This window comes from Agelaius phoeniceus, chromosome 6 (assembly GCF_051311805.1).
Source record: "Agelaius phoeniceus isolate bAgePho1 chromosome 6, bAgePho1.hap1, whole genome shotgun sequence".
In the NCBI taxonomy this organism is placed as follows: Eukaryota; Metazoa; Chordata; class Aves; order Passeriformes; family Icteridae; genus Agelaius; species Agelaius phoeniceus.
The window spans coordinates 23,302,890-23,326,810 of record NC_135270.1 but is presented as its reverse complement, the minus strand read 5'-3'; the positions used below and the strand labels follow the sequence as shown (position 1 = coordinate 23,326,810).

The following is a 23,921-nucleotide window of genomic DNA, read 5'->3' as shown; positions in this document are numbered from 1 at the left end:
TAAGGAGTGGATGAGCTCCAAAAAACCTCTGAGGTTCCCTTGCAGCCCCTCCATAAGCTGCAGGCAGCTGAGCCCTAATCAGAACCTATGGCACAGGGAATGCACAAGGAGGTACATCCACGTCTGACACTAGTGTCACTTCCTTTATTTGGTCTGGGGTCCTGCAAACCAGTGTTCACAGAAACACCTTTTGCCCTTGAGCTAATGGGACAGCAGGTGGGTAAGCCTTACCACCAGCCTGAACAAAGTTTGCACAAAACCTGCTTTCTTCAGGAGGCTTGCAGGGGACACAGGTCCATTAGTCTGAGTGGGAGCAAGCTTTTCCACAGCATCGGCTCTTTATGGCAGAGGGGGCTGCAGAGGTGACTGGGAGTTCAGTGCCAGAGAACGTGGAGATGCAAGAGAGGCAGCTCTTGTTGCTGCTTGGCAGGTGCTGAGACTGCATGAAAGCTGGAGATCTGGAGGCAAAAGATGCACCCAACACCTTAGGAGAAGCAGGAGAGACAAACAGCCACACTCTGTTGACAGTCTCAATCACCCCCACCCACACAGGTGCCAGCTCTCATGAATTAGCTCCCTTGAAATAACCTGGGGGGCCAGCAGACGCAAAATGCACACCACAGGAGGGAATGATTCTCTGACTACTGCTCTTTCCTGTGAGTCAAGGTTAAACAGGAGGAGGCAAGTCAGGGCTCAGAAGCATGTGCAAAAAGGAGCACCACTGCATGGGGCGGACATATGCAGCTCACGCCTTGGTGGTCAGCTCCTTCTCCAGCCCAGCTAATCCTCTCACTTCCATCTGCAGGTATTTGTCAGCTCACCACCCCCAGAACCTGCTCTAGCATCAAGAATAATTGGCCCATGGAGACACCCAATTCTATCTTTTATACCAGGAATATTTCCAGCTCCCAACCAGCCTCTGCTTTAATCTTTACAAGTAGTTGTTGCAAATAAGGCCCACATCCATGCTTAAGTCTTTTTTAGTTTGTACATTCACTTCTGAATTCAACCAGAAGCAGAATTTTTCTTGTGTGCTTGCCTAAACTGGTTTGCAGGGCTGGTGTACTCTTCTTCCCCACAGCTGTTTCTCTTTAGGCTGGGCATGGCTGTGTTTCAGTAGGCAGCAGTGTGATTCCCATTGGTCCCGAGTGCAGCATGCTGAGCACCACAGGATGGGCAGAGCAAGGCAGTGCTGCAAACACCAGCTCTTTACTTGTGCCACTGCATGCAGCTCTTCATTTCCCAAGAACACACCACAAGTGCTAATGGGGTCTCCTGGGAGGCCAGCATAGCATCGAGTTACTGGCTGCACAGTGCATGACATTCCTTCAGCTCAGGAATGAGAATGAGGTGCTGGAGGGTGGCAAGCTCCTCCTGCTCACTTCTGAGCCAGGGCTTGCAGCTACTGTGTGTTCCAGGCAGTGTGAAGGGCGGTCCATCAGAGCCAGGGCAGGCGAGGCAGATGCAATCTACACATTCTTACATATGACCCTTCATTTCGGGGTTTTTCCCCACTTTACGACTGGATGACACTTCAGCTGAGGGCAGAAGAACTCCCTAGGTAGCCAGGAGTATATTTGGCAAAGAGGAATTTCAGCTTGCTCTGAGATAAGTGTGCCAGTAGCCTGCTGCCACAGGCAGCCAAGAACAGCCTCCCTGCCAGTGCCACCTCTAACTTGGGATGGTGATGACAGGGCTCGTGTGACAGAGCTGCTGAAGGGCTTGTCTGAGTGGCCTGGCTGCTCATGCACTTACCCCATGGTGAAAGGGGTAAGCACTTGCATTTCAGTCATTCCCTGGCTCTGCTGGGAAGGACCTGGTGACTTGGGCCATGGGCTGGCACCAGGCCACCACCTCGTGAGGCAGGCCTGCTGTGCTGTCAGCAGCAGAGCACACTCCTATCACTGGAGAGCAAGGAGCAGCAGGCTTGTGCCCAGAGCAGCAGGTGCTAGGTACTCAGACACCCTCCATTGCACAGGGAAAGGCTCTGGCTGCTGTGGGTGCTGGGGGTGTTGTTTGGGCACACACCTGCTGAAGCCTCATGGGCTTTGAGGGAAGCTCAGGAGCCCCTCTCCCAAGGAAGATATGGCCATCTAAGGGATAATCCTGCCCTGAAATGATTTTTTGGAGGTCAGCTTCATCTGCCTGCAAAGCTGAACTAAGCAAAGCAAGATGGCAGAAAGGTGAGGCACAGGTTTAAGGTGTGATGCTCCCTCTCACAGCTTTTGGCTGGACATCACCCGCTCTGGCCAGGCTTGGCTTCCTGGGGAGCATAACCAGCTGCACTGCAGGCAGGACCAGATACAGAGCCCAGACAGGCTCTGATTTTTCCATCCCTTTGCCAGGCTCATGCTTCATTAGTGAAGTAGCTGCCGGAGAATTTTGGTGTCTGGAGAAGAGCCCATGCCAGCAGCATACATGAGGTGGACCATACTGTCTGTGAAACAGTGGCATTCCGTGGCCAGGCCCCTCTCCTGTTCCATCTCCTTACCTGCCTCAGTTTCCAGCCATCTGGACTGGTGTCTGACAATGTCAAAGCTAATTCCCCCTGTGATGCAGTGCAAATTTTCCTGCCTACTCCCCACAACCTCGCCCCTTGTTTCCATGTACTATTAAGATACTGCACATCCCTGTTTTCCAGAGTGGGAGCCATGCATAAGCTCTGTGCAGAGGCACAGACAGGAAGAGGTTGCTATGGCTCTGCCACAAACCTGCAAGGGTACACAGGGGATGCTGTGTTCATGTAGGTACTACACACCATGTATATCCCATTCCTTTCTTCTCTTCCATGTCTGGGGCTGCAGAGCCCCAGAGAGAACTTCTGCTTGGTACCAGCAACTGCTTGAGGCTCTTTCAGCTCATCCAGGTCTGCAGCAGATGTCTGAGGCAGTGGCACTAGAAAAACAAGGTAGACACATGTATTCCACATTATTCCTTTCCTTTGCACAGAAACACACACAGGCATGTCCCAAGCCCATGCCAGCCTGGCCCTGGCTGCTTATCTCTCTTGGGTTATCAGTATCTCCCTCCTGGATTGCTCTCTGGGAGAGGAGAAGGGGATGGGACTGGAAGGAGGCTTCGCAGTCAGGGAATATAACCCCCCAGCCAGCCCCCCTCAGAGGCAGCTTTATGATTGCTGGGACCATTCATGAAATGTTTTTGGCGGTGACCCTGTGATGCGGCGGGGCCTTGAAAGTGAGAGGGAAATGTCAAACTCCGCTGTAGCAAAATCACCGCCTTGGAAAAAAAGAAAAGAAAGAAAGCAAAGCAAAGCAAGAAGTAATATATCTTGATCCCTTTTCCCCCATAAAACCCTGGGAGGCTGGTGGAAGGAGCGGAAAGACTGAGCTAAGCCTGCAGGAAATTAAACATGAAATGAAAACAAGCTCGAGTTATTCAATTCTCTCATCCCAGGCTCCAATTTCCCATTCCAGGCCACTGATAAAATGGTGTCCAGTTTCAGCACTCAAGGATGAATTCTGGCTCTGTTCTTGCAGTCTGAAAAGCAAAGGGCTGGTGTCCATCTCCAGCAAGAGAATAGACAGCCTGGCCTTTCACAGAGGGATGGGGTCCTGAACACAGACAGATGGAGGCTGAGCAGAGAGAGGAGGGTAGCAGGGTGAGAGGACAGGAATGGGGAGAATGGATGCTGTGGGGCTGCCAAAAGAGAGTAAAAGCACAAGAGACTTGAACGTGGTGGGCAGCTGTTACCTGCATCAGAGCTGAGCACAGGGCATGAGCACAACCCCACAGCTGCCACCAGCCCACCACCACATGTGCAGAGGTCAGCCTCACCCACCACCCACCTTTAACTTGGAGGAAGGACAAATCAGTGATGCAGCCCCCAGATATCCAGACATGGTCAGTGGCCTGGGTTAAGTCCCAGCTGAGCCCATCCCCCTGTGCCCCGTGCAGGGCACCCGGGGCTTGATGGCAGGGGCAGACTGGCAGTGCCCACTGGGTGTGAGGGTAGAGGCAGCAAGAGAGTGAGCAGGAGCCTCCTGGCTTTGTCTCAGGCCACTTCTGGCCTCTCCACCCCCAGCAGCATGTCAGCTGTGTATGCATATGGATTTAAGTACCACATATAGCTGAATGTTCATGGAGATGTGAAACATTCTCTGTTCTGTAGATTTTTACGGGGCTGATTTGGTCCATCAGGGCTTATCAAAGCATTGTCTGCAGGAGTCAGATACGTGACATTACCATACACTCCTGCTGTAATTGCTAACACTGAGATTCAGTCCACAGTGACTGCTGGCCCCTGCACAGCAGAAGTAGCCCGTCCTCACCCCAGAGAACATGCTGCACTAGCCACTGCAACCTCCCCTGCCACATTCCCATCCCACAACAGCCGCTCTTGACAAGGAGTGACAGGCAATGAAAGGAAAATGAACTTCTGTTTGGGTTTAGATTTGCTTTTTAAAAGCAGGTGTCTTCTAAGACTGTGGAAATACTGAGGATTAGTTGAGGTTTTTTGCTGACATTTTCACATTATACGTTGCCATGCCTGTCTTGTTTTCCCCAGAGCACTGTGGAGGCCTGGAGAAACCCAACTGCAAGAAAACAAGAACCCTATAAGGATTTGGACCAGAGGAGAAAGGAAAGCTTTAAAAAGCGGTCCAAACCTTGCCACAAGTGCTTCAGAGCTCACTGTCAGCTCTCAGAGTGTCTCTGGTGCCTGTGACACCAACACTGGGACCAAAGACACTCTTCTTCAGCCTAATGCAATGACTTGTCACATCGTCCCAGCCCACCAGCCGCGTGGCAATTTGGGAGCTGCCAGTTTAAATCACTTTGCTCTGTTCAATCCAATGCATAAATGCTTTAGACCAGAGGCTGAGACCTCACTCTGCTCTGTCAAGGCAGCTGTTGTGCTGTCGTGGGAAGAAGAGGGCACAGACCCTGCACTGCTTGCTTTGCAGGTCACACTGCAGAGCCACGCACTGCCGTGGGGGCTGGAGCTGGGCCGCCCTGCTCCCAGGTGGGATGCTCAGGCGGGCAAGGCAGCCGGGGCCTTCCCCACACAGGAAGGGGCCGCGTATGCCTGGCATATGTTCATCCCAGCCCCGTGCACAGGCAGCACTCTGCTCCCTACCTGTTCTGCACCCCTCTGTGCACAGCAGGGCCTCCTCCGCCTGAGGAGGAACCAGGTCACCACCGCTAACTTTGAATCTGCAGATCAAAGCGCCGTGATCCAGGCCAGCCCTGGGACTGGCCTGCAGCTGGGCTGCAGTGGCTGTGCCAAGAAGAGGTAGAAGAAAAACAGGCAGATGCCTGAGGCATCAAACCTGCTCCAGTAGGACGCTCTGCATGTGCAGCGTGTGTGCAGTGGGGATAACGTTAGGATGCTTCTCCTTATGCTTTTTGCACCTACTGAAAACACTCACAGGGTTTTTGATTTGGGGTAGGGGGTTGATAGCAGGTTGCTGCTTTGGCCAGCCTGTGGATGGCCCATGCCAGTGGCATTGCCATGGCCATGGGGCCAGGCACTAAACCCTATGCTATCCACAGCCCACATGAGGAGAATGTGCCTGGCAGCTGCACTGCTCCCTGCCCAAAGCAGACCACAGTGCAGGGCCAGACCCTCAGCTGCCTACTCATACCACATGCCTGGCTGAAAGAGACCAGCACGAGGCTGTCTATGTGGTGGAAGGCAGAAACTGAAGCAGGAGAGCCTGAAACAAGTCTTCCAGCACAAGCAGGAAGGTCAGCTCAGACCAGAAACCCAAACCCCTTATCCCTTCCCGTAGCAGCTTCTGGCTGCACTGACTCAGGCTGAAGGTGCCACAACACTCCTGCCCCTGCAAAAATTGTCCTGCTATCCTACCTTGTGCCAAGCACCTGGCTTGTCCTGCTGTCCTGTGAAGACATGAGCTTCCTACCTGGTGTCTGCTTTGCCCAGGTGCCTGGCAATCAGCGAAACTACCCCACAGCCAGACATGGGAAGGGCCAAGCTGCTTGTCAGCAATACCCCCTCTGGCCCCCCGCAGCGAGTCACCGTGTAAAACTCGAAGCAGAGCTGAGAGGCTCTAGGAGTGCTCCTTTCATGCACTGGTGTGACCTGCACAACCCAGCCCCTGGTGATCTCCCTCATCTCTCAGTGCCTTCAAAGCAGCTCTTGATTGATGTGTTTCCCTGACTCACGAGCTTCAAGAGGCTTTGAAGACACTGGGCCAGGCTCTGATCTCTCTGAGGCTGATGCAAATCAGGAGCAATGGTGCTGACAACAGTGCAATAACCCACACTGATGTCAAGCCAGTAAAAATAAGAGCAGAAACAGAGTTTTAGTCTTTGCCTTGAAGGGATCTGAGCAGCACTGTGAAGTAAAGAGTAGCAAACCCTGCAAAGAAAATTCAGTGTAAACCAAAGGATGTTACAGAAGGACACCTGTCCTTTCCTGCAGCTAAGGAGGGAAGGGGTGTTCAGCTTTGTATTTTTTGTTGCGGTTAAGAAAAATGAGGGAGTTGGTGAGAAATGCAAGCTGCAGTCAATGGCATCATCATAGCCAGGATTAGTCCTGGGGAAAGCCCCGTCACTGCTGTTTTCAGCCTGGCAGCAGCAGCACACACGGATGTATTCACACTTCTCTGAGACTGGCTGACAGCAGGAGAGCTGCAGGCAGAGCCTGGGTAACACAGATCTAGGGGTGAGAGGAAGAAGGGCTATTCCAGGGCAAATCAGGCTGTGGGAGGGAAGAGCTGGGAATGTCCCCAGAGCGGATGTGCACCAGAAGATGGACATCCCCTTTTGCATGGAGTATTCCCTTTCTAGGAGCACGGGCTGGCCCCAGACCCTCAGGAGAGCAGGGAAGGCCTATCTCTCCCCTGCCGAGCATGTGTGTGGAGCAGTGCCCTTCTCCATGCCATACAAAACCACCCGCCTGGTGAGGCCCTGCCCTCTGGTGGGCTCTTCAGGGCTGCCGGGCTACCCGCCCCTGCCGGGCTGCCCTTGTTCACAGCCCTGCTGTCGCCTCTCCCCAGGTGTGGTTTCAGAACCGGCGAGCCAAATGGCGCAAGCGGGAGCGGTTCGGTCAGATGCAGCAGGTCCGGACCCACTTCTCCACCGCCTACGAGCTGCCTCTGCTCACCCGTGCTGAGAACTACGCCCAGGTGAGTGCATTCCTTTGCCTGGGCACTGTGCTTGCTGGACACGCTGCCTCTGCTCCCAGTCCTCCCCAAGCCAGGCTTCACTTCTCAGGCACATCTGCCTGCCCTTAGGCAAGGCTGCAGGGACTCCGGGGCTATACTGCCAGGCTGTACTGAAGGGCTGGCAGTTTTATAGTCAGGTGCTCTGCTTGGCTCCCTCATGCCCTGGCCCAGAGCAGCGATCTTTAAAGCAGGTACCAGGCCCAGCACTGCGTGATATAGAGCAGCACGCTTGAGCACACAGGTCACCCTGCTCAGCACATCCTATCACATGTGTGCTGCCCACTAACTTTCCACTGGTTTGAAACAGATCCAAAAGGCTAATTCATGCCTAAAGAATAGCAGATCCCAGGGAGGCTTCCTTTTACCATGTCTGATTTCGATGCCCCTTGGACATGGTTGTTGGATAAAAGGATTTTTCCCCTGGCAAATTCCCACAGCAGTGTCCCAGTGATGGGCTGTGGTACACACAGCACACTTGGTGACATCTGGGGATGCTTCCCAAGGGAGTTGTAGATTTATGCTCCAAAGGAAGAAGGGAGGGAGCAGCCATGCTGGGGTACCTGAGGCTGCTTCTGAGTCCTATTGAAACCATTCCTGCCCTGACCCTGGAAGCAAGTCACGGGGTTGCCTCCCCTCCGTAGCTTCCTGTCTTGGAAAACCTGTCAGCACAATAGCCTCCTAAACACTGGGCCAGCCCAGTTTCACAACGCTCCAGATGATGCCAGGCAGACTGGGGTTTGCTAGCTCCAGGGCTAGGGTGTGCCTCAGAAAGCACTCCCGCCTTCCTCCACTCCTCTTCCCACCACCCAGAATTTGCTCAAGGGCGCAATTCTGCAGGCATGATGCTCTGAACCTGACTGTCCTCACAGATCTGCTGGAAGCCCTCTCTCCCTGACACCCTGTCTGTCAGCTGCCTCCCCAGCCGGTGCTGTACCAATGCTACCCCGCAGCCAAGCCAGGAGTGCTTGATCTCTCTCCCGCTTGGCGTCTCCCATAAACTGAACAAGAAACCCTTTTGAAACAGCTGATATGCCAAAGCAGCTTTTCAAGCAGAGAACACTCTCAGCAGCCTTTTTAGCATGTCCTTCTCTTGCCTTTGTAACTTACACTGCTCTCTCCCTCCATACTGCCCTCCTCTCCCAGCACAAGAGATCAAAAATTTGAAAAGCAATTTGCAGAAGGTAAGAGATCAGAGAGGGCCCAAGGGCAAGCAGTGGAAAGGGGCAGTGGGATGAAGGGCCCTTTGCTCTCTTGCTCCAGCCAGCTGCTCACCTCCTCCCTGCTTTCATCCTGCATGCCCATGTGTCCCCTGCTGCAGCGCACCTATTTCCACTGCCAAATACTGAGCCCTCCTCTCTTCTGCAATATCATTTTATGAGTGACCCTGCAGGATCCTAGATGGTCTCTTGAGGTGGCCCTGCAGGGCTCTGCTCTGCAGCAGGGTGGGTGATGCTGCCTGGATGGGCCCGCTTGGGGGAGAGGGGCAATGAAGCTGCCTCTGGGATCTCAGCTCCGACAGGCATGTCTGTGTGGTACAAAATAGCCCTTGCCTAGGCAAAGCTGCCCTGAGCTGGAGAAGGATGGTGGATGAGCAGCCTCACAGCACTGCTTTCTGCCTGATCCCTCCGTAATGAGTTGGACCACAGAAATACCGTGGATGACACAAATTTTCCTGTCCTGAGAAAAGTGCTCATGAGACAAAAAAAGTAAGAGCAGTGTCTGGGAGAGGAATAAATAAACAGATGCTGCGGCAGAGAAGGAGCACAATCCTGCTCCCTGTGAGTAACCCTGCTGCACTCCCTGCCCCTGTCCAGGCTGGCATACAGGTTTTGGAGTGGATTTGCTGGCTGCAGGAGCACTGAGGGTGCTGCAGCTGGCAGGGCCCAGCAGATGGGACTACATGCCCGTCTCACTGGCTGCCCCTCCACTAGGCTGCCCTGCCAGGCTGGGGCTGGACACAGTCCATTCCCTCAGGCCAGCTGCCCAAAATATCCTGCATGGGGCAGCCCTGACGCTTCTTTTCCCACCCCCAGATCCAGAACCCCTCTTGGATTGGCAACAATGGAGCAGCCTCCCCTGTGCCTGCCTGCGTGGTCCCCTGCGAGACGGTGCCCTCCTGCATGTCCCCCCATGCTCACCCCCATGCGGCCGGCGGCGTCTCCGAGTTCCTTGGGGTCTCCGGGCCCGGCAGCCACGTGGGACAGACTCACATGGGCGGCCTCTTCGGCACAGCCGGGATGAGCCCCAGCCTCAATGGCTACGAGCTGAACAGCGAGCCGGACCGCAAGACCTCCAGCATCGCTGCCCTGAGGATGAAAGCAAAGGAGCACAGCGCCGCGATCTCCTGGGCGACATGACAGGGCTGCAGCCCATGCCCACCAGACACAGAGAGAGCACGTGGGGACAGCCCAGTAAATCCATCCGCTTGGACTCCAGACAGCAGTTGCCTCCTCGGGGATCTGAATGCAGCACTTTTAGCTACCCTAGGCATATAAAGTACATATGTTAATGTAAGTGGAGTGTTTCCAGCATGAACGTGGCAGCTCCCGGCTTCCTGGGATCAGGCGGGGAGAGAGAGGCTGTGGAGCAGCACCTCTTCCATCAAGATCTGGAATAGGATGCATCCCTTCTCGCTCCCCAACAACCTGGGCATTTTTTCTTCCCGCTGTTTTTTCTGACACCAGACATGCCTTTCCAAAGAGCAAGAGCCCACTGGCCTTTCAGCAGCTTCTCCCATCCCACCACCCACCCACCCACACACTCACACACACACTCTCACATATTCTGCCCTGGGCAAGGGACTGGATGGGGACTCTGGCACCAGCAAAGAGACTCTCTCACACTGCCAACATCATTTTAGTGGGAGCTACGACTTCCCACAGCCGAGTGGGGAACAGGGCTGGGAAGATAACCAAAGCCAGAAAAAAGGCAACATTAGCCCACCTCCTTCTACCCCGCTCCCACTCCATCTTATACTCTGAGATGAAGCAGAATTGTAAAGGCCTGTGAAGGGGATGCCCCTCTACTCACCATAGCATGGTGTTATCATGCTGAGAGTCTTTGCCAGCCCTCTGGTGACCCCGATGGAGATACTCCCCAGCAAACAAAAGCTTTCCAGCATGGCTCAATGCCCCCGGGCTTTGCTTTCCCTAGTTGTGCTCTATGTTGAGCCTTACAAGTATGGTGATACAGGAAAAAGATTCCCTCTGTCTTTCACTGGGTCGGGAATTACTAACTTCAGTTTAGAGACAGCAGCTCTGGCAGGGAAGCACAACTGCTATGTAAATCTGCAAGTTGCTCTAAGAAAGAGCTCAAGCACAAGCACACCATCACAGTGGCACAAGGCCACCAAATTCCTCATACACCTCATCCTGGGGTCAGACATGTGCAATGACAGGCCCTCCCTCAGCCCTCCACCCCAGTGCCCTGTGGCACACAATGGCTGTGGGCATCTCTGCACAAGGGACAGCAAAGGAACAGGCTGGGAAGGGGCTCAAGGGAGAACAAGGTGATACTGCCCCGTCTCCAGCCACCTCAGATCCTCTTCATTTGCAGAGGAAGTAGAAGAGACCAGAGCTTCTCTGGTTTGTGTGAACCAACATGCCTCTCTTCTTTTCCGTCCCAGTGCTCTTACCTGCACAGAGCTGTTAAGCTAGATCTCCTTTGCAAGGCTAAATGTTTTACAAGTTTTTCAGTGATCATAGTGCATGGAATAATTTTGGAACATCCTTTTACCCCACTGAAATACTGCCAAGGAGAAGCTGAAAGTCAGCTGAGCACTACCAGCCATACAGTGTGGCTTTGCAAGCTGGGCTTGAGCTAGGGTTGCCATCTCCAAGATTTACAAGGGAATTATAGGATACTACTCCCAGAAAAACTGGTTTGTCACCCTTCCCTCTTTCCTCTGCTCAGTGTTAGGGGATCTTGTGGTTTAAGGTCCAGGAATATCTAGTGGTCTTGGAAAAAGTTCCAAATAAGCTACAACCAAAGCTTCAGGTTAATGAGCCATACAAGTATTTCCATAGTGCCTAGACTGTCAATACACTACCTTAATGATACACTATTGCTAGGTCAAAAGTAATATATTTATTGGAATAAGAAAACACCAGTAGTACTGTTTCTTTTCTCTCCTCAGAAATGCTAAGAGATGCATTCCCTGCTATGCACAGGGAGCCAGCATGCATTTCACTACATCATCTGCATAACCAGGGCCTCTCCCATCACAAGCAGCCAGGATTTACGTCAGCCTAAACATTCAGCTGAGACCTCAGGCATGGTGTCTTAGATGCTGAAAGTGATGCTGATCACTGAACCAGGCAGGATCATGCTGACCAGTTGGAGATGTGCACATCCCCACTGGGTACCCCAGAAGCCACTGAGCTTCCCAGCTATCCAGGACTGGTGACAGGAGGCAATTTGTCCAGATTTGTGCAGGCAGCTGAGCACAGTGTTGAGCTTTTTCCCAGGTACACTGGGGATCTTGATGCTTCCCAGTGTCAGCAGGCAATCAGTGGAGGGCTGCTGCCTGAACAGTCCAGTACCCCTGCTGACAAAGCAAATTAGCAACAAGCAGAGCTAAGGAGAGGGCAGTGGGGCAGGCAGGCATATGGGGACAGGTCTCACTTAGCCTGCAAGCTCTGAAGGCAGCTCCAGTGGAGGGCTGTATCTATTCAAGAGCTTAGCTACATTCCCTACTGAAGTTAAAAGGTAGCTTTTCCTCACAGACTTCCACGGGGCCAGTATTTCATCTGAGCTGTTTAACAGCCCAGAGGATTAAGTGCTGTATCCCTGTCTTGTTAGAGAGAGAGAGAGGACAGTCTTCTGGCAGCAGACTTGGCATTTAGAGAAGCTTGGCCCCCACTTTCTCTCACCTTAAAATTCATGTGGAAAGCACATGTTGGACTCAGTCTAATTTAAACACCACTGTGCGTGCCCAGCCCTCAGCCTTCCCGAAAACACCACGAGGCAAGGGGAATGTTGTTCCCTGGACCCCCTTGTGCAGGGCTCCCTTCCCACCTCCAGCTGCAGGCAGCCCCACTGCTCATCAGACTCTGCCTCACCTCCCTGGGTGCTGCTGCCATTCAGGCACAGTCCCTTGCACCCACACTTCTGGATAATGCTGGAAGGGGTGTCCCTCCCAAACCTTCAAAAGCAGTTGTTCTGGTAGTTTTTAAGCTACATGCATCTGTACTTAAAACACATTTTAAAAATTAATTTAAAAGGGTTTTAAAACTAGCTGTTAAATTAACATGAAAAACTGTATAAATATATATATATACTTATATATATGTATATATATATATATATATGTGTGTGTGTATCTTAACCTAGCCAGCCTACAGCTACTGCATTTCTTAAAGGTCACAGGGTCAGTGCTGTTCTTGCAATCCCACGTTACCATGATGATACCTTTTTTAATTATTATTATTGTTGTTATTTTAATACTTTTCAATTCTATTTATGACTTTCTTCTCTATTTATTTCTTATTTAGTATTTTACTCCTGTCTATACATTGAATCACAATTCCCTGGCTTGGACTTGCCTTCAAAGCTGCAAGCTTTTTCCCCATCCACCACCAAAATGTCTCACAAGCATCAGCCGTCCCAACACCTGCCATGCCCATGGTGGCATCCTCTGTGGGTGCAGCCCACAGAGCCCACCCAGATGCTCCCTCCAGCCTCATGAAGGGAGGAGAAAAACATTTCTCCCAAGCAGTCCTGGCCTTGGCTATGCAGCAGGTATCCTACAAGGTGGCTGCCTTATGCTGCCCATGGCTGGGTATCCCAGAGATATCCCAGAGCTTTGAGACCAGGAAGATGCAAATAGCAAGAGCAGCACGGGTTCCTGGCACTGGCTTAAAAGTGGTTGGGTACCACTCGCTGCCAAGCACTCGGAGGCACTTCTTGCCTACAAGCAGTAGTTAGTGCTTTGGTAGCAATTGAAACCAGTGGGGAACTAGGCTTGGGCTTGCTGGACCCTGCGGGGTCCAGACTCTTAGGGCTGCTATGCCTCAACAAGCTCCTGGAGAAGGGCCAGGTCAGCCCCCTGGCACGTCACCTGCTGCCAGCAGTGCCACCCACCTGCACTCCCAGCAGGCTCTCCAGCCAGGCTCCAGCTGCCCCCTCCGGAATATGCTACCCAGTTCAGGTCCCACTGCCCCAGCCCCTACCTGGGTAGAGCCTACAGGGAGGAAGACCAAGCAAAATAAAAAGAGAACCACCCTCCCTCTCCTCTAAAGCCCGTGGCAGGGTGTGAGCGAGCATCCATCCCTGCCGGAATGCACATCCCTGCCGGGTGACACGTCCTTGCTGGACCACGCCTGGCCTGAGCCATGGCATGGGCAGGTGTTAGGGAAAGGCCACACGCCGTGACAATGTGTCACATGTGAGGTCTCAGAGCTGCAGCACACATAGCTTCACCTGCCCCATCAGCCCCATCAACCCCATCAGCCAAGCGGGTGCATCACCAGCCTGGCCCAGGAGTACCCCATGTGCTGCCCAGGAGGGCTCCCTGCTGGTTTCCTCCTGCACTGGCAGTGTTTTGGGGTGGGAGGCATGTTCCCCTGATTCCCAGAGTACACTCAGACCGGGCAGCACATTGTAAAACACTCTCCAAACAAACTAAGGCAAAAAGGTAGTTTCTTGGGAAAGGATTGAAAAATAATCAAGCAGAGGCAGAGCCCCGTGTTTATTTTGCTGCTCTGACTGACACAGCAAAAAGCAAACAGACCAAGGGAGAAATTAAACCCAAATGGGAAGGGGGTGGAATCGGATGGAAAGTCATTCAGCCCTTTGCAGCTTCCCGAAGGGAGCTGGGAGGAGGCGAGGGAGCAGCCTTACACCCCCTTAACTCTTTGCTGGTAACATGGTTCTCCACTCCCCCCACATAGCTAGGTAGGTAGGTAGAGCTAGGACTTTTATACTACTGATTTTGAAGGACAGTTTTCAATGTATAATAATATATCGGTTTAGGTGTGCAGTGCTTGAAAGAGAGACTGGGAGAAAGAAAGAAAACAAACCTCAATCAATATTATTGGTTTTTTGTTGTAAAATATTGTAACCTTGTATAAATGCTACCTTTTTTTTTTCTCTCTTTAGCTTAACGGCCTGGGGTGGAACATATAAAAACAATAAAAAAGTTTTAAAAATGTTCAGGAAAAAAAAGAATAAAAAAAATCATTTTAAATGTTGCCACATGAGGTTTGTGCCATGCAATGTTATTGCCTATGCAACCATGTATTACCAGTTCATTACAGTGGAATATTAAAAAAGAACAAACAGTCTTGCAGCTTGATTCTTTTTAACTTTTTTTGAAGTAAGTTATTGCACTTGCAGCTTTTTCTTTTTCTTTTTTCTTTCTTTTTTTTTTTTTTTTTTTTGAGGTGAAGGGCTGGAATTTCCAGTCACCAATTTTTATTTTTCCAGGTTTTGAAAGGAGTGAGAAGGTCCCTGCTTCCCAGCCACCCTGGCCAAGGGGGCACAAACACTGTTGTTGTTTTGGTTTGCAATAAACTCCTTCTCTTCTCTCCTCTCAACTGCAATCTGGCTGGTTTGTTCCTGACTCATGACAGATGAAATGTGATCAGAGGGGCCTCCAAAATCTCACGTTAATTGAAGCTGGCAAAAAATACTAACAGTGCCCTTTTGAACTGCTGACGCAGTCCAGAATGGATTAGCCGGGGGTAGATTAACAACAGGTGGCAGCTCACGGGCTGCCGCCTCTGCCGTACAAAGCGCTGGGCAGGAGCCAGCGGGCGGGCCCGGAGCGCCCTGCGGCCGCTCCCGCCTCACCGGGCCCCGCCGGGAGCGCCCCGGCACCGCTCGGCGCCCTGGCCACGGGCTACAGAGCAGCATGGTCCCCATGGCTTACTGCTCCGCCCTTGCTGCTTCAGCAGAGCCTAAGAGCTCCTGCAGCTCTCCCAGCCCTTCTCAAGCAGTCCTTAATGAGGCAGCCGGTAACCACCGCTGACACAGGGAGAAGCTGACTTGGCAGCAAGAGGCCACAGAACTGGGGACCCTCAGCTCCCCATGTTGTGTCACCACCCCTTTTACACAGCACAGTCATGCTCGGGGCACCAAGCACAAGGTCTCTTGAAGCCCTAGGAGAAGACACCTGGCGCTGGCAGCGTTTCCCATATTCCCACAGGCCATCACACTCCCTCCCCTCCCAGCTCCACCTTAGCAGAGGCATCCAAGCCTCACCCACCCTCTTCTCCTCTGTGGGTCTGCAGGGTTTCCCAGAGGTGCCTGCCTGCAGCCAGAAGCTGCTCAGTGGGGCAGACTGAGCCCTCTGGGTTTCACTTGTCCCCGCACAAAGGGAAGGGTTTGTCTGGGCCCCACAAGTTCACAGGGCACAGATCTTGTCCCACTGCAGAAAAATCTGCGTTCTGTAAGGGCCCTTTCTGTGGCTTGCACTCCATCAATAAACTCAGCTGCAAAACTGTTTCCTTCAGACTGCACAGACCCACCAGCACTGGGCCCAGTAAGAGTCAAGTCCCTGTACCCAGGTGCTGGGTGGACTGGAAAGGGCCTGTCTTGCCCAGGCAAAGCTGAGAAGGTGCCAAGCAGCTGCCAGCAACCCACCAAGACCCACAGAGCCCCTCTGGCCTTTCCATCAGTTGTCTGGGAGCATCAGCTTGCTTCAGATGGTGCATGGCTGTTTTCTATCTCACAAAGAAATGGATAATGCAGGTGCTGTTGCAAGCTTATCCATTCCTCTCACTTGTAGGAGAAAAATTCCTTCCCTCCCCAAGCACTCAAAGCCAGATTCTCCAGATGTTGGCAGAGTTCAGAGTGTTGAGAGCCTAAAGCCAGTTTCAGTAACATACTGCTTGTATGGGTTTACATCAGAAATTGCTCCTGGCCTAAATGATGCCAAAGAACTAAAAAGTTTCTCTCTAAACTAGATAGTGGCAGAACCCAGATTAGAAATGTGCATTTTCCTCTTGAAGCTGCACCTTCTTAGTGGAGTTACAGGAGTTATTTAAAACACATGGAAAAATTTCTCTCTGGGAGATGTGGCTACAGCTCCTAGGTTAACGCGTTCCTTCTCTGCTGGAGAATATGACTTTGAGGCAGGGCAAAGTTCGGGCAGTTTAAATGAAAAACAATTTTTTATTCCTGTAAACTAAACAGATTTGCCTTTTTTTCTTCCTCTTTTTAAAAGCAGGTTATTAACCTTTAAGCAGATGGATGTTCAATAATCTTCTCATTGGCAAGGAAGGTAACAGCCATGCAAGGTGCATCTACTTATGGCCAGCTGGAGCCCACATGTAAAGGTGTTGCATTTAATCTGAGACAAACAAGTGTTTATTATTTGTGAAAGGATCTTCCACTTTCTCTTGCTTTGCAGTTCGTAACTTCCTCACAGGGCAAAGACAGATGCTCTGAGTTAGCAATCTGCTCCATTTGCTGTAGCCTTACTGAATTCCTGGATCTCATTTTACGGTCCTTTCTCCTTAAAACCTTTTCCCCTCCCTGTTTGTATGAAGTGTGGCAAAGCAGTTATTGTTCCCATCAGTCTGCAACTGAAGGCACCCGGCACTAACTGTGGCCAGCACCCAGCTGAGACCTGCCCCTCACCTTCAAAGAGAAGTTTCACAAAAGAAGGACCTGTAAGTTTACAAACAGCCAGCCAAGCAGGTGAGAAACAATGGTTTTCTTGAGCGTGTGGCACAAATACACATGGGAGGGAACACAGCTGGTGGCTTGAAAAGCTCAGGTATCTTTCCAAGGCATTATGGGCTTATTTCCTGGATGAGCACGAGGTATTCACACTGGGCAGCTGGATATCTGTAAGTGACACTTTGTTCAGTCAGTCCCAAGCTTTTTAGTTTTACAGATTCCCATCACTGCACAGAATGGAGGGGAGGGGCTAAAAGAGATAAGCTTCATCCTTAAAAGCACAGGATGCAACAGAAACCACACCTCAGAATGACACATGGAAAACCTCATGTGGGTCTGCATATCCCAAGTTCTTCATGCCTTCATTGGTCAAATGCTCCAGCTTTGACCTTTGTCCAGCCCCCCTCAACTGAAATTTAGGTTAAAAATCTAATAGATGTGACTTAATAATTATGCTGGTATTTTCTTAGTCACAACATCCCCCCTGCACAGAGTCTGGTACTGAGCACTGACACAAGTTTATAGACCTAATAAAATCATAACCAAGTTGCACTGATCTCTGTCCATGGTCAGAGTTGGTATGCTTGTCTGGAGCAGGAGCACTTCCTGTTTATGCAAGTAAACAGGCATTTAGCATGACTAAAGGAAATTTGAAGGACAATTATGGGATCCTTTTCCAGACAAATGAAGACAGCAAACAGGCAACCTTGCAGGAAGAACCTTTGAGCAGCACTGCTTTCAGTCGGAAAACTCCCTTCGTGCTGCTAGCTCCAAGCCAGTCCACGTAATTGCCTCAATTGTCCCTGTTATCCTTTAATAGGAAACATAACTCACTTTCAAAGCAACCACAAGAAGCTGCAGACAGGGGAATCCTGAAGATCAGCAGAGGTGGGACTGCATTACAGCCATTTCCATCAGGCTGAAATTACACAGAGTGCACCAGGAATGTCTCTAAATGGCTTCAAGCCAGGGCCCGCTGAAGCCTGCTGATTCTTAAAGTCAAGGTTAACAGTCCTCTGCCTTGGTAGTGAGGAACCCAAAACTCCAAATAAACAACAATTCAGACAAAAGTGTAGCTGTTCTGCTAAATCCCAGGCTTGGGATACTGGTGTTCAATCCTGTTTTTACCCACACATCTCCAAAGAGAATCCGACTGCCTCTCTCTGTTTCCTTATCTGCAGGTACAAGTAAGAGGCTGATCTTACCCATGCAGGAGGACCATAAAGATCAATTTCTTGCACTTAGATACAGCAGTGGCAGGCATCATAAAAAGAACTTACACTGTCCTACAGGCACTCCCAACAGCATGAGATACAACTTAAGGACCCGTGACTCAATAGCAAAGCAAACGTGTTGTACCTGAATTTTCTGCTAAGCAAGTGCTACCTCTGTCACGTGCCAAAGTTAGCAAGAGGTTTGAAGTGACCACCTGCTCATGGGATAACCTGCAGATCCCATGGAGCATTGTGTTTGGTATTTTCTGGCAGGTTTTGACAGAAATTATTATTTTCAGCCTAAAAATTGAAATGAAAAGGCAGTATAGGCGAAATTTTTGCCAGGATTTGCTCTGCTCTTCTCAGCTCTTTAGGATCAGACTGAAGTTAGCAACTGGACCAACTGGAATTGGGAAATTGCTCATTTTCTAGCATAGATTTAATCAAACATAAGTTTACCGATTTCTTTTTTGTGATTCAAGTACATGGATGAGACTACCCCTGACAACAAGAACTACACAGTTTACATTTTAGTTTACAAAAGAACATGTTTTGCAGCAGTCATAGTAAAATTTAAGTATGCAAATCTTCAAAGAGAAAAATGAAAAAAATCATACTCACTCTGTCTGATCCCATTTCTTCATCAGCACCATCGATTTAGATTTTCTTCCATATATCATGCTTTGGTTGGAGAGCAGCTTCCATGTAAGAGGGCTGGACAGATTTATGCAGTACCCATTAACCATTCTGAGAACTTTCCTGATCAAAAGATGCTCTACCTGTGAGAAGTACCCAATGTATCAGACATTTGTTATGGAGGGCATTCATATAAAATCTTGGAGGCATATTTATATTAAAATTGCCCTTCTAAATCCATTTTCATGTGTCTCAGTATAGCATCTTTTTAGAACGCTCAATACTCACCAATACAGCCTAAAACCAAAATGAGTCAGAAGTACTGAGCATCACTTAAATCCCACCTCACAATTATTTTGAAATCTGTGTCCAAAGTCCTTGAGAGGGAAAAACTTGTTGCTACAGCATATTTGAACCACACCAGCAGAAATATGATGGATGGTAGGAGGCTCCAGAGCAGGAGTTAGAGATGGAAGGACAGAGTCATTCAGAACATTAGAGCCTGAATCTTCACATCCTGTAATAAGACAGTGGAGCTGTGAGGAATAAAAAACTCTTGCCTTAAAGGAAGAGTTAGTGATGCTAAAAATGCATCCTTAGGACTCCCCATGACTGGCAGAGCAGTCCCTGCAACACATTCCCCCTTGCTATGCACAAGGAGCAAGGTATGCCATGCACATACTGCCCTTTTGCAGCATGATCCACAGGGCTTCTGGAAACAAAAAGCTGCCACCACATTGGATTCCACAATCTCAGTGACTCAGCCAAAGATCTCTTCTCAAAGGTACAGTTATTTAACATCTGCTGTATCTCTTTGCAAGAATAAAAAAAACCAAACCTGTTCTATATTTCTCCAAGATAAATGCTATTGTCAAATCTTGGCAGAAAATTAGAGTAACAACTATTCTCCCCAAAAGGTGACTGGGATGCAGACCAAACTTCTATTTTCAAGACAACCATCAAACTGCAGTTACGGGAAAGACAAAATATTGACAGACCTTTCTAAAATGCATTGTGGATATTCAAGTTTAACATAGATTTATGTAGTAAAAGAGCTTGTCACTGAAATTCTCCCTTCTGAATTAATTCATGTTTCCTTGTGCCATTCCAGAAGTGAAATACAATAAACACTCATGTGATTTAATTTTTAATATACAATTATCAAGCTTTTTTGGTCATCATATATACAATGAAAAGTTAAAAATTATCTTAATTTAAAGATTGACAAAACCTCTGCTGTAAATCAGACATACAATTAAATCTTACCTTTACAGAATCTGCACCAAGAACATCACAATAATAAATGCAGACAGCAAGTAAGAAGGCAATTTTACAATTTTTCTTTATGGTCAATTGCCCAATTTTCTCCATGGCATTAAACAGAGACAAATGGGGTTGTAAATGAGCAAGCCCTATAAAAGCAACTGTAAAAGGCCAAAGGATAAAACATTATTGTTAGGGGTCACTGGACATTTTGTGCAAGGGGAAACTACTCAGATGCTCCTGGATGCAGACACAGGGACATGTTACCTTTTTACTGACTGGAGATTATACCTCAGCTTAGCAGGACTGGTTTGGCTGTCTACATCTAAAAATATTCAACCAAATGTTTCAAATCCTCAGTGTCTTTTAAGACTCTGTGCAAAACAAACCTTTTACTGGCTTACTGAGAAAGAATCAAAAAATCACAGAAGCTTCACAACTCTTTAAGGAAGGTGTTATAACTCATTTAAGCTGGTAAGGCCTGCCAAGCTGAGATCAGCTCCAAAAGGACAGCTAAAACTGACTACTGCACTGTTACAGGTACCCTTTTAAAACAAACTTCACAAGGGAAATATGCTGGTATCTCCTGACGCTCAAGCACCGGCACATAAATCAACAGGAAGATTCAAAAAGAAGGTTCATGTTAATAAACCTGAAAGGCTGCAAAGGAGATATAATGAGTAACAAACCTTCCTCTCTCTTGTGATAGCCACTGTGCAGACAGCAGTTGTCACTGCAACAGCTATCCTTTTAGCTCCCATAGCAACTCAGAAATGAAACAAAGAGGGCAGCAAAAAACATTTACTAGTAATTAAACACTCCCAGAGAGTCAGATGATACAGTTTACAGGCACATCCCAGGGAGGTTATGAAGTGAAGCATCCCCACAAAGCTATTGATCCAATATGATTTTTATTCACAGCACATCCACTGCATTGGGCAATAAGATAAGACTTAGTGGGGGTGAGACAAATAGGAGCAGATGTTTCCTGTTTCTAGCCTGACTTTCATTTGGTTTCTGTCATTGCTGCGTATCCAGTTTAGGAGAGGGGGTGAACCATGATGTCTAACACTTGTCCTATTGTTTGGGGTTTGGCAAATCTGAGGAATAAGGTTGCTTGCACTGTAACAGAAAAACAGCCCATCAAGTAGGCTGTGTCTGTAACCAGCAGCAACAGAGGTTTCAAAAGACAGTGAAATCACACTTATCTAGTAGCAAGCATTTTATCAGTGGAGCTAGAAAAGAGATTGCTTTCTCAGCCCAACTTAGGACCCTCCTTAAGACTGAAGGGCAAGTGTAACAGTCCAAGCAACTTTATTTCTAATTTTGTTGCATTTTGCTTTCTTATTCAGGTTCATTTCAGTATGGAGAAACAATTCAAATGTTCCTAAGAAATGTAAATCTTCTCCAAAAGACTTCCTAAGCTGTATTTTTCAGCCTGTGGCAATGGGTTCCTTAAATTACAACCAAAGACACAATTGTTTTTCCAACAATGGTAACCTACAGGAGTTTGTAAGTGTGCGTTAAGAGTGTCTTACACATACACATGTGCCTGTACATTGAAGCTGGAACTGGGAATTTCTGCAAATATAGAAGGTGTTTTACAAATTAGTACACTGCTTGCTAAAGAGGTTTCAGACATGAAAAACTTATTTCCCTATGGATGGCTACAAAGTAAAAGTGTAACCTGATTGCTGGTTTTATAATGCAGATAAAAATATAAGAAGACTAAAGACAAATAATTTTCTTTGTAATACAACTATTTCTGATAGAGTCAGAGTCTTTTGCAGGAGGGCAGCAGAAAACCTGAGATTTACACAAGAAGTGCAGCAATTGCAGTTCTGTCCTGCAGGTCTCTGCTTTGAAGGAGATTATCATCCCGGCTGCTGTGTCTTCATCTCCATCAAAATAATTTAAGTAACACAAATTGCTTTGTTCTTTAAACTAGGTGAAAACAGACAGATTTTTGTTTGTGATGTTGTAAAAAAATAAACATTTGTTTCATATTACAGAAGAAAATATTTGTTACAGTTACTTAAGACAACAGTTAAAGCTCAAAAGACAGAGGCCCACCAGCCACACAGGAAATAAACTCCTCCCAAAAGAGAACAGCTCTACATGGCAGACAGTTGCTTTGAATGGATGGATGCTCACTAACCAGAGAGCCTGCAGCACATTTGATAGAAGAGGTCAGTCATGCCATCAGACCACAAAGAGCAAGATTCTGTTTTATTCTTCCAGATGCATAGCCTCCTCTAGACAAAAGTGTGTGTTTGACATTTTTTGGAGAACCCATAAATAGATTCAACTCTCTGTGAGCAACAGAGAAGCAGTTGTCCAGATTTCAAATACAACTTTGTGTAAAAGGAAGACAAAAACATTAATTCTCATCTCTCTCAGATGCAAACCCACTCGCTAGCAAGTTTTGTCTTCAGGGCTTTATATTCCTCATAGCACCTTTTCAGCTGTTGTTTTCCTCATGGAGGTTTGTCTCACTCTTTACAAGCTGCCGATATTGGGAAAGCTCTTCAGTTTCTCAGGAAAGTCATCTTTGTACAGGACGGGGTCAGCACGATGCTCCACCACTTTGAGAGGCATGGTCCCAAAGACAGAGGCAAACTTATTGATGCATTCAGATCTGGGGAAAAGGAAAGCAGTATAATTAAGAACTCCAACAACTGGGCTGGCTACCAACTCCCACACCAGAATAACTGGTAGAAACCTTCCCTCTTGCACTTGGAAGTATTTCAGCCATGCTGGCTACTAATAAATAAAAAGAGAGCCTCACTGCAGAGAGAACAGAAAAGAAGCTGGTGTTCTTTGATTTATCCATTTAATCACAGAGACGAGCAAGGGGATGCTGGCAGCAGCACATGTGCACATGGAGGTCAAAGCTTCCCTTCTCCCTCCCCCTAGAATTCCAGTCATTCTTAAAGCAATGTACATGCTGTAAACCAGAACAGATTAACTGCCAACATGTCTCTTAAAGGGCCACTGTTGGGTCAATTTCATTTATAACGAAGGTTTTGCAAAAACCAAGGCTTTGTGAAAACAGAGTTCTAAAAACAAAAAGTCTGTCTTTTTTCAGGCTTCTTCAGAAGCTCTATCTTTTCCCACAAAAAAATAAACATGCCTCAGAGAATAGGCAGAGCTGATTGTACTGTAATTTAAAGGTGAATCTGAATTAAAACTATAAAATGAAACAAACTAACTAGTTTATTTTTCCTGTCTAAATAAAGATATATTGAGCAATAAGACATCACATTAGCACAAAAAAACTGGACCACTGATGACTCTTTCAGTTTTAATAATCTCAGGTGTCAGTAATGTGGAAAGGAGCAGCCACGTTCTTCAAAAAACAAGCAAGCAGATGTTTAACCATTACATTGCTCCTTTAACTCTTTCACTGAAGGGCGCTATACCTGTGGAAGCAAGGCAGAGAAAACCTGGCTCATCTCACCTCAGCCAATGCTCAGCTAACTTTAGCTGCCTGCTACATAAAACAGCTTTTAAGGAATTCAGATACCAAGAATCATGACAACAGTTCCCTGCACATTAACAGAGAGCTACAAGAAAACAGGTGACATTTCTTTTGCCATTCAAAAAGGAAAACAAACAAAGAAGTGAGCACTTTGACTCAGCTACAGAGACTGAAGTGTTGCAGGCAGTGGCAGAGCAGGTCTCTCACTCTCCAACCACTGCACCCTCTCCCGACCCCTTTGGAGGGTTAGGGGGTCACTATGGCTCCAGGATAATTTTCCTCATCAGGACCTGGTCAATCACACCAACTGAGTGTGACAGTTCTGTGATGGGGACTGCTCAACACTGCCCCAAACACTCTTTTGAAGTAGACGAGACAGCAAGAGCAGTTTTCAAAATTATTTCCTCAACCACATAGCTGTTGCAAGCTATAATGGTCATCATTCAGACCATATTCTGTCCTGGAAAAAGTGTCAGAAAACTACTTCATATGAAGTGATACTTGAATAAAATATTACTGCAGGTAAATACAGATGCTTCACTTTCTCCTACCTTC

General features: G+C 48.5%; 2 protein-coding genes and 1 long non-coding RNA gene across 5 annotated transcripts in view; 1 reads left to right on the top strand and 2 right to left on the bottom strand.

The window, feature by feature from the left end:
• ALX4 (ALX homeobox 4) overlaps window positions 1-14,483 on the top strand; it is a 42,623-nt gene extending 28,140 nt beyond the window's left edge. For both annotated transcript variants that reach the window (XM_054635657.2, XM_077180009.1), the window contains exons 3-4: window positions 6,981-7,109; window positions 9,182-14,483. In XM_054635657.2, coding sequence (XP_054491632.1) covers window positions 6,981-7,109; window positions 9,182-9,505 — 453 coding nt within the window. In that variant the 3' untranslated portion in view covers window positions 9,506-14,483. The remainder of the gene's footprint in view (window positions 1-6,980; window positions 7,110-9,181) is intronic.
• On the bottom strand, window positions 154-9,518 carry LOC143694345 (uncharacterized). Its single transcript, XR_013182765.1, has 3 exons — window positions 9,287-9,518; window positions 2,759-2,895; window positions 154-458 (listed from the first exon to the last, which is right to left on the bottom strand). It is a non-coding gene; the product is annotated as an uncharacterized LOC143694345 (long non-coding RNA).
• Window positions 14,484-19,756: 5,273 nt separating the features above from the next.
• EXT2 (exostosin glycosyltransferase 2) overlaps window positions 19,757-23,921 on the bottom strand; it is a 73,211-nt gene continuing 69,046 nt past the window's right edge. For both annotated transcript variants that reach the window (XM_054635435.2, XM_077180008.1), the window contains one exon: window positions 19,757-22,523. In XM_054635435.2, coding sequence (XP_054491410.1) covers window positions 22,385-22,523 — 139 coding nt within the window. In that variant the 3' untranslated portion in view covers window positions 19,757-22,384. The remainder of the gene's footprint in view (window positions 22,524-23,921) is intronic.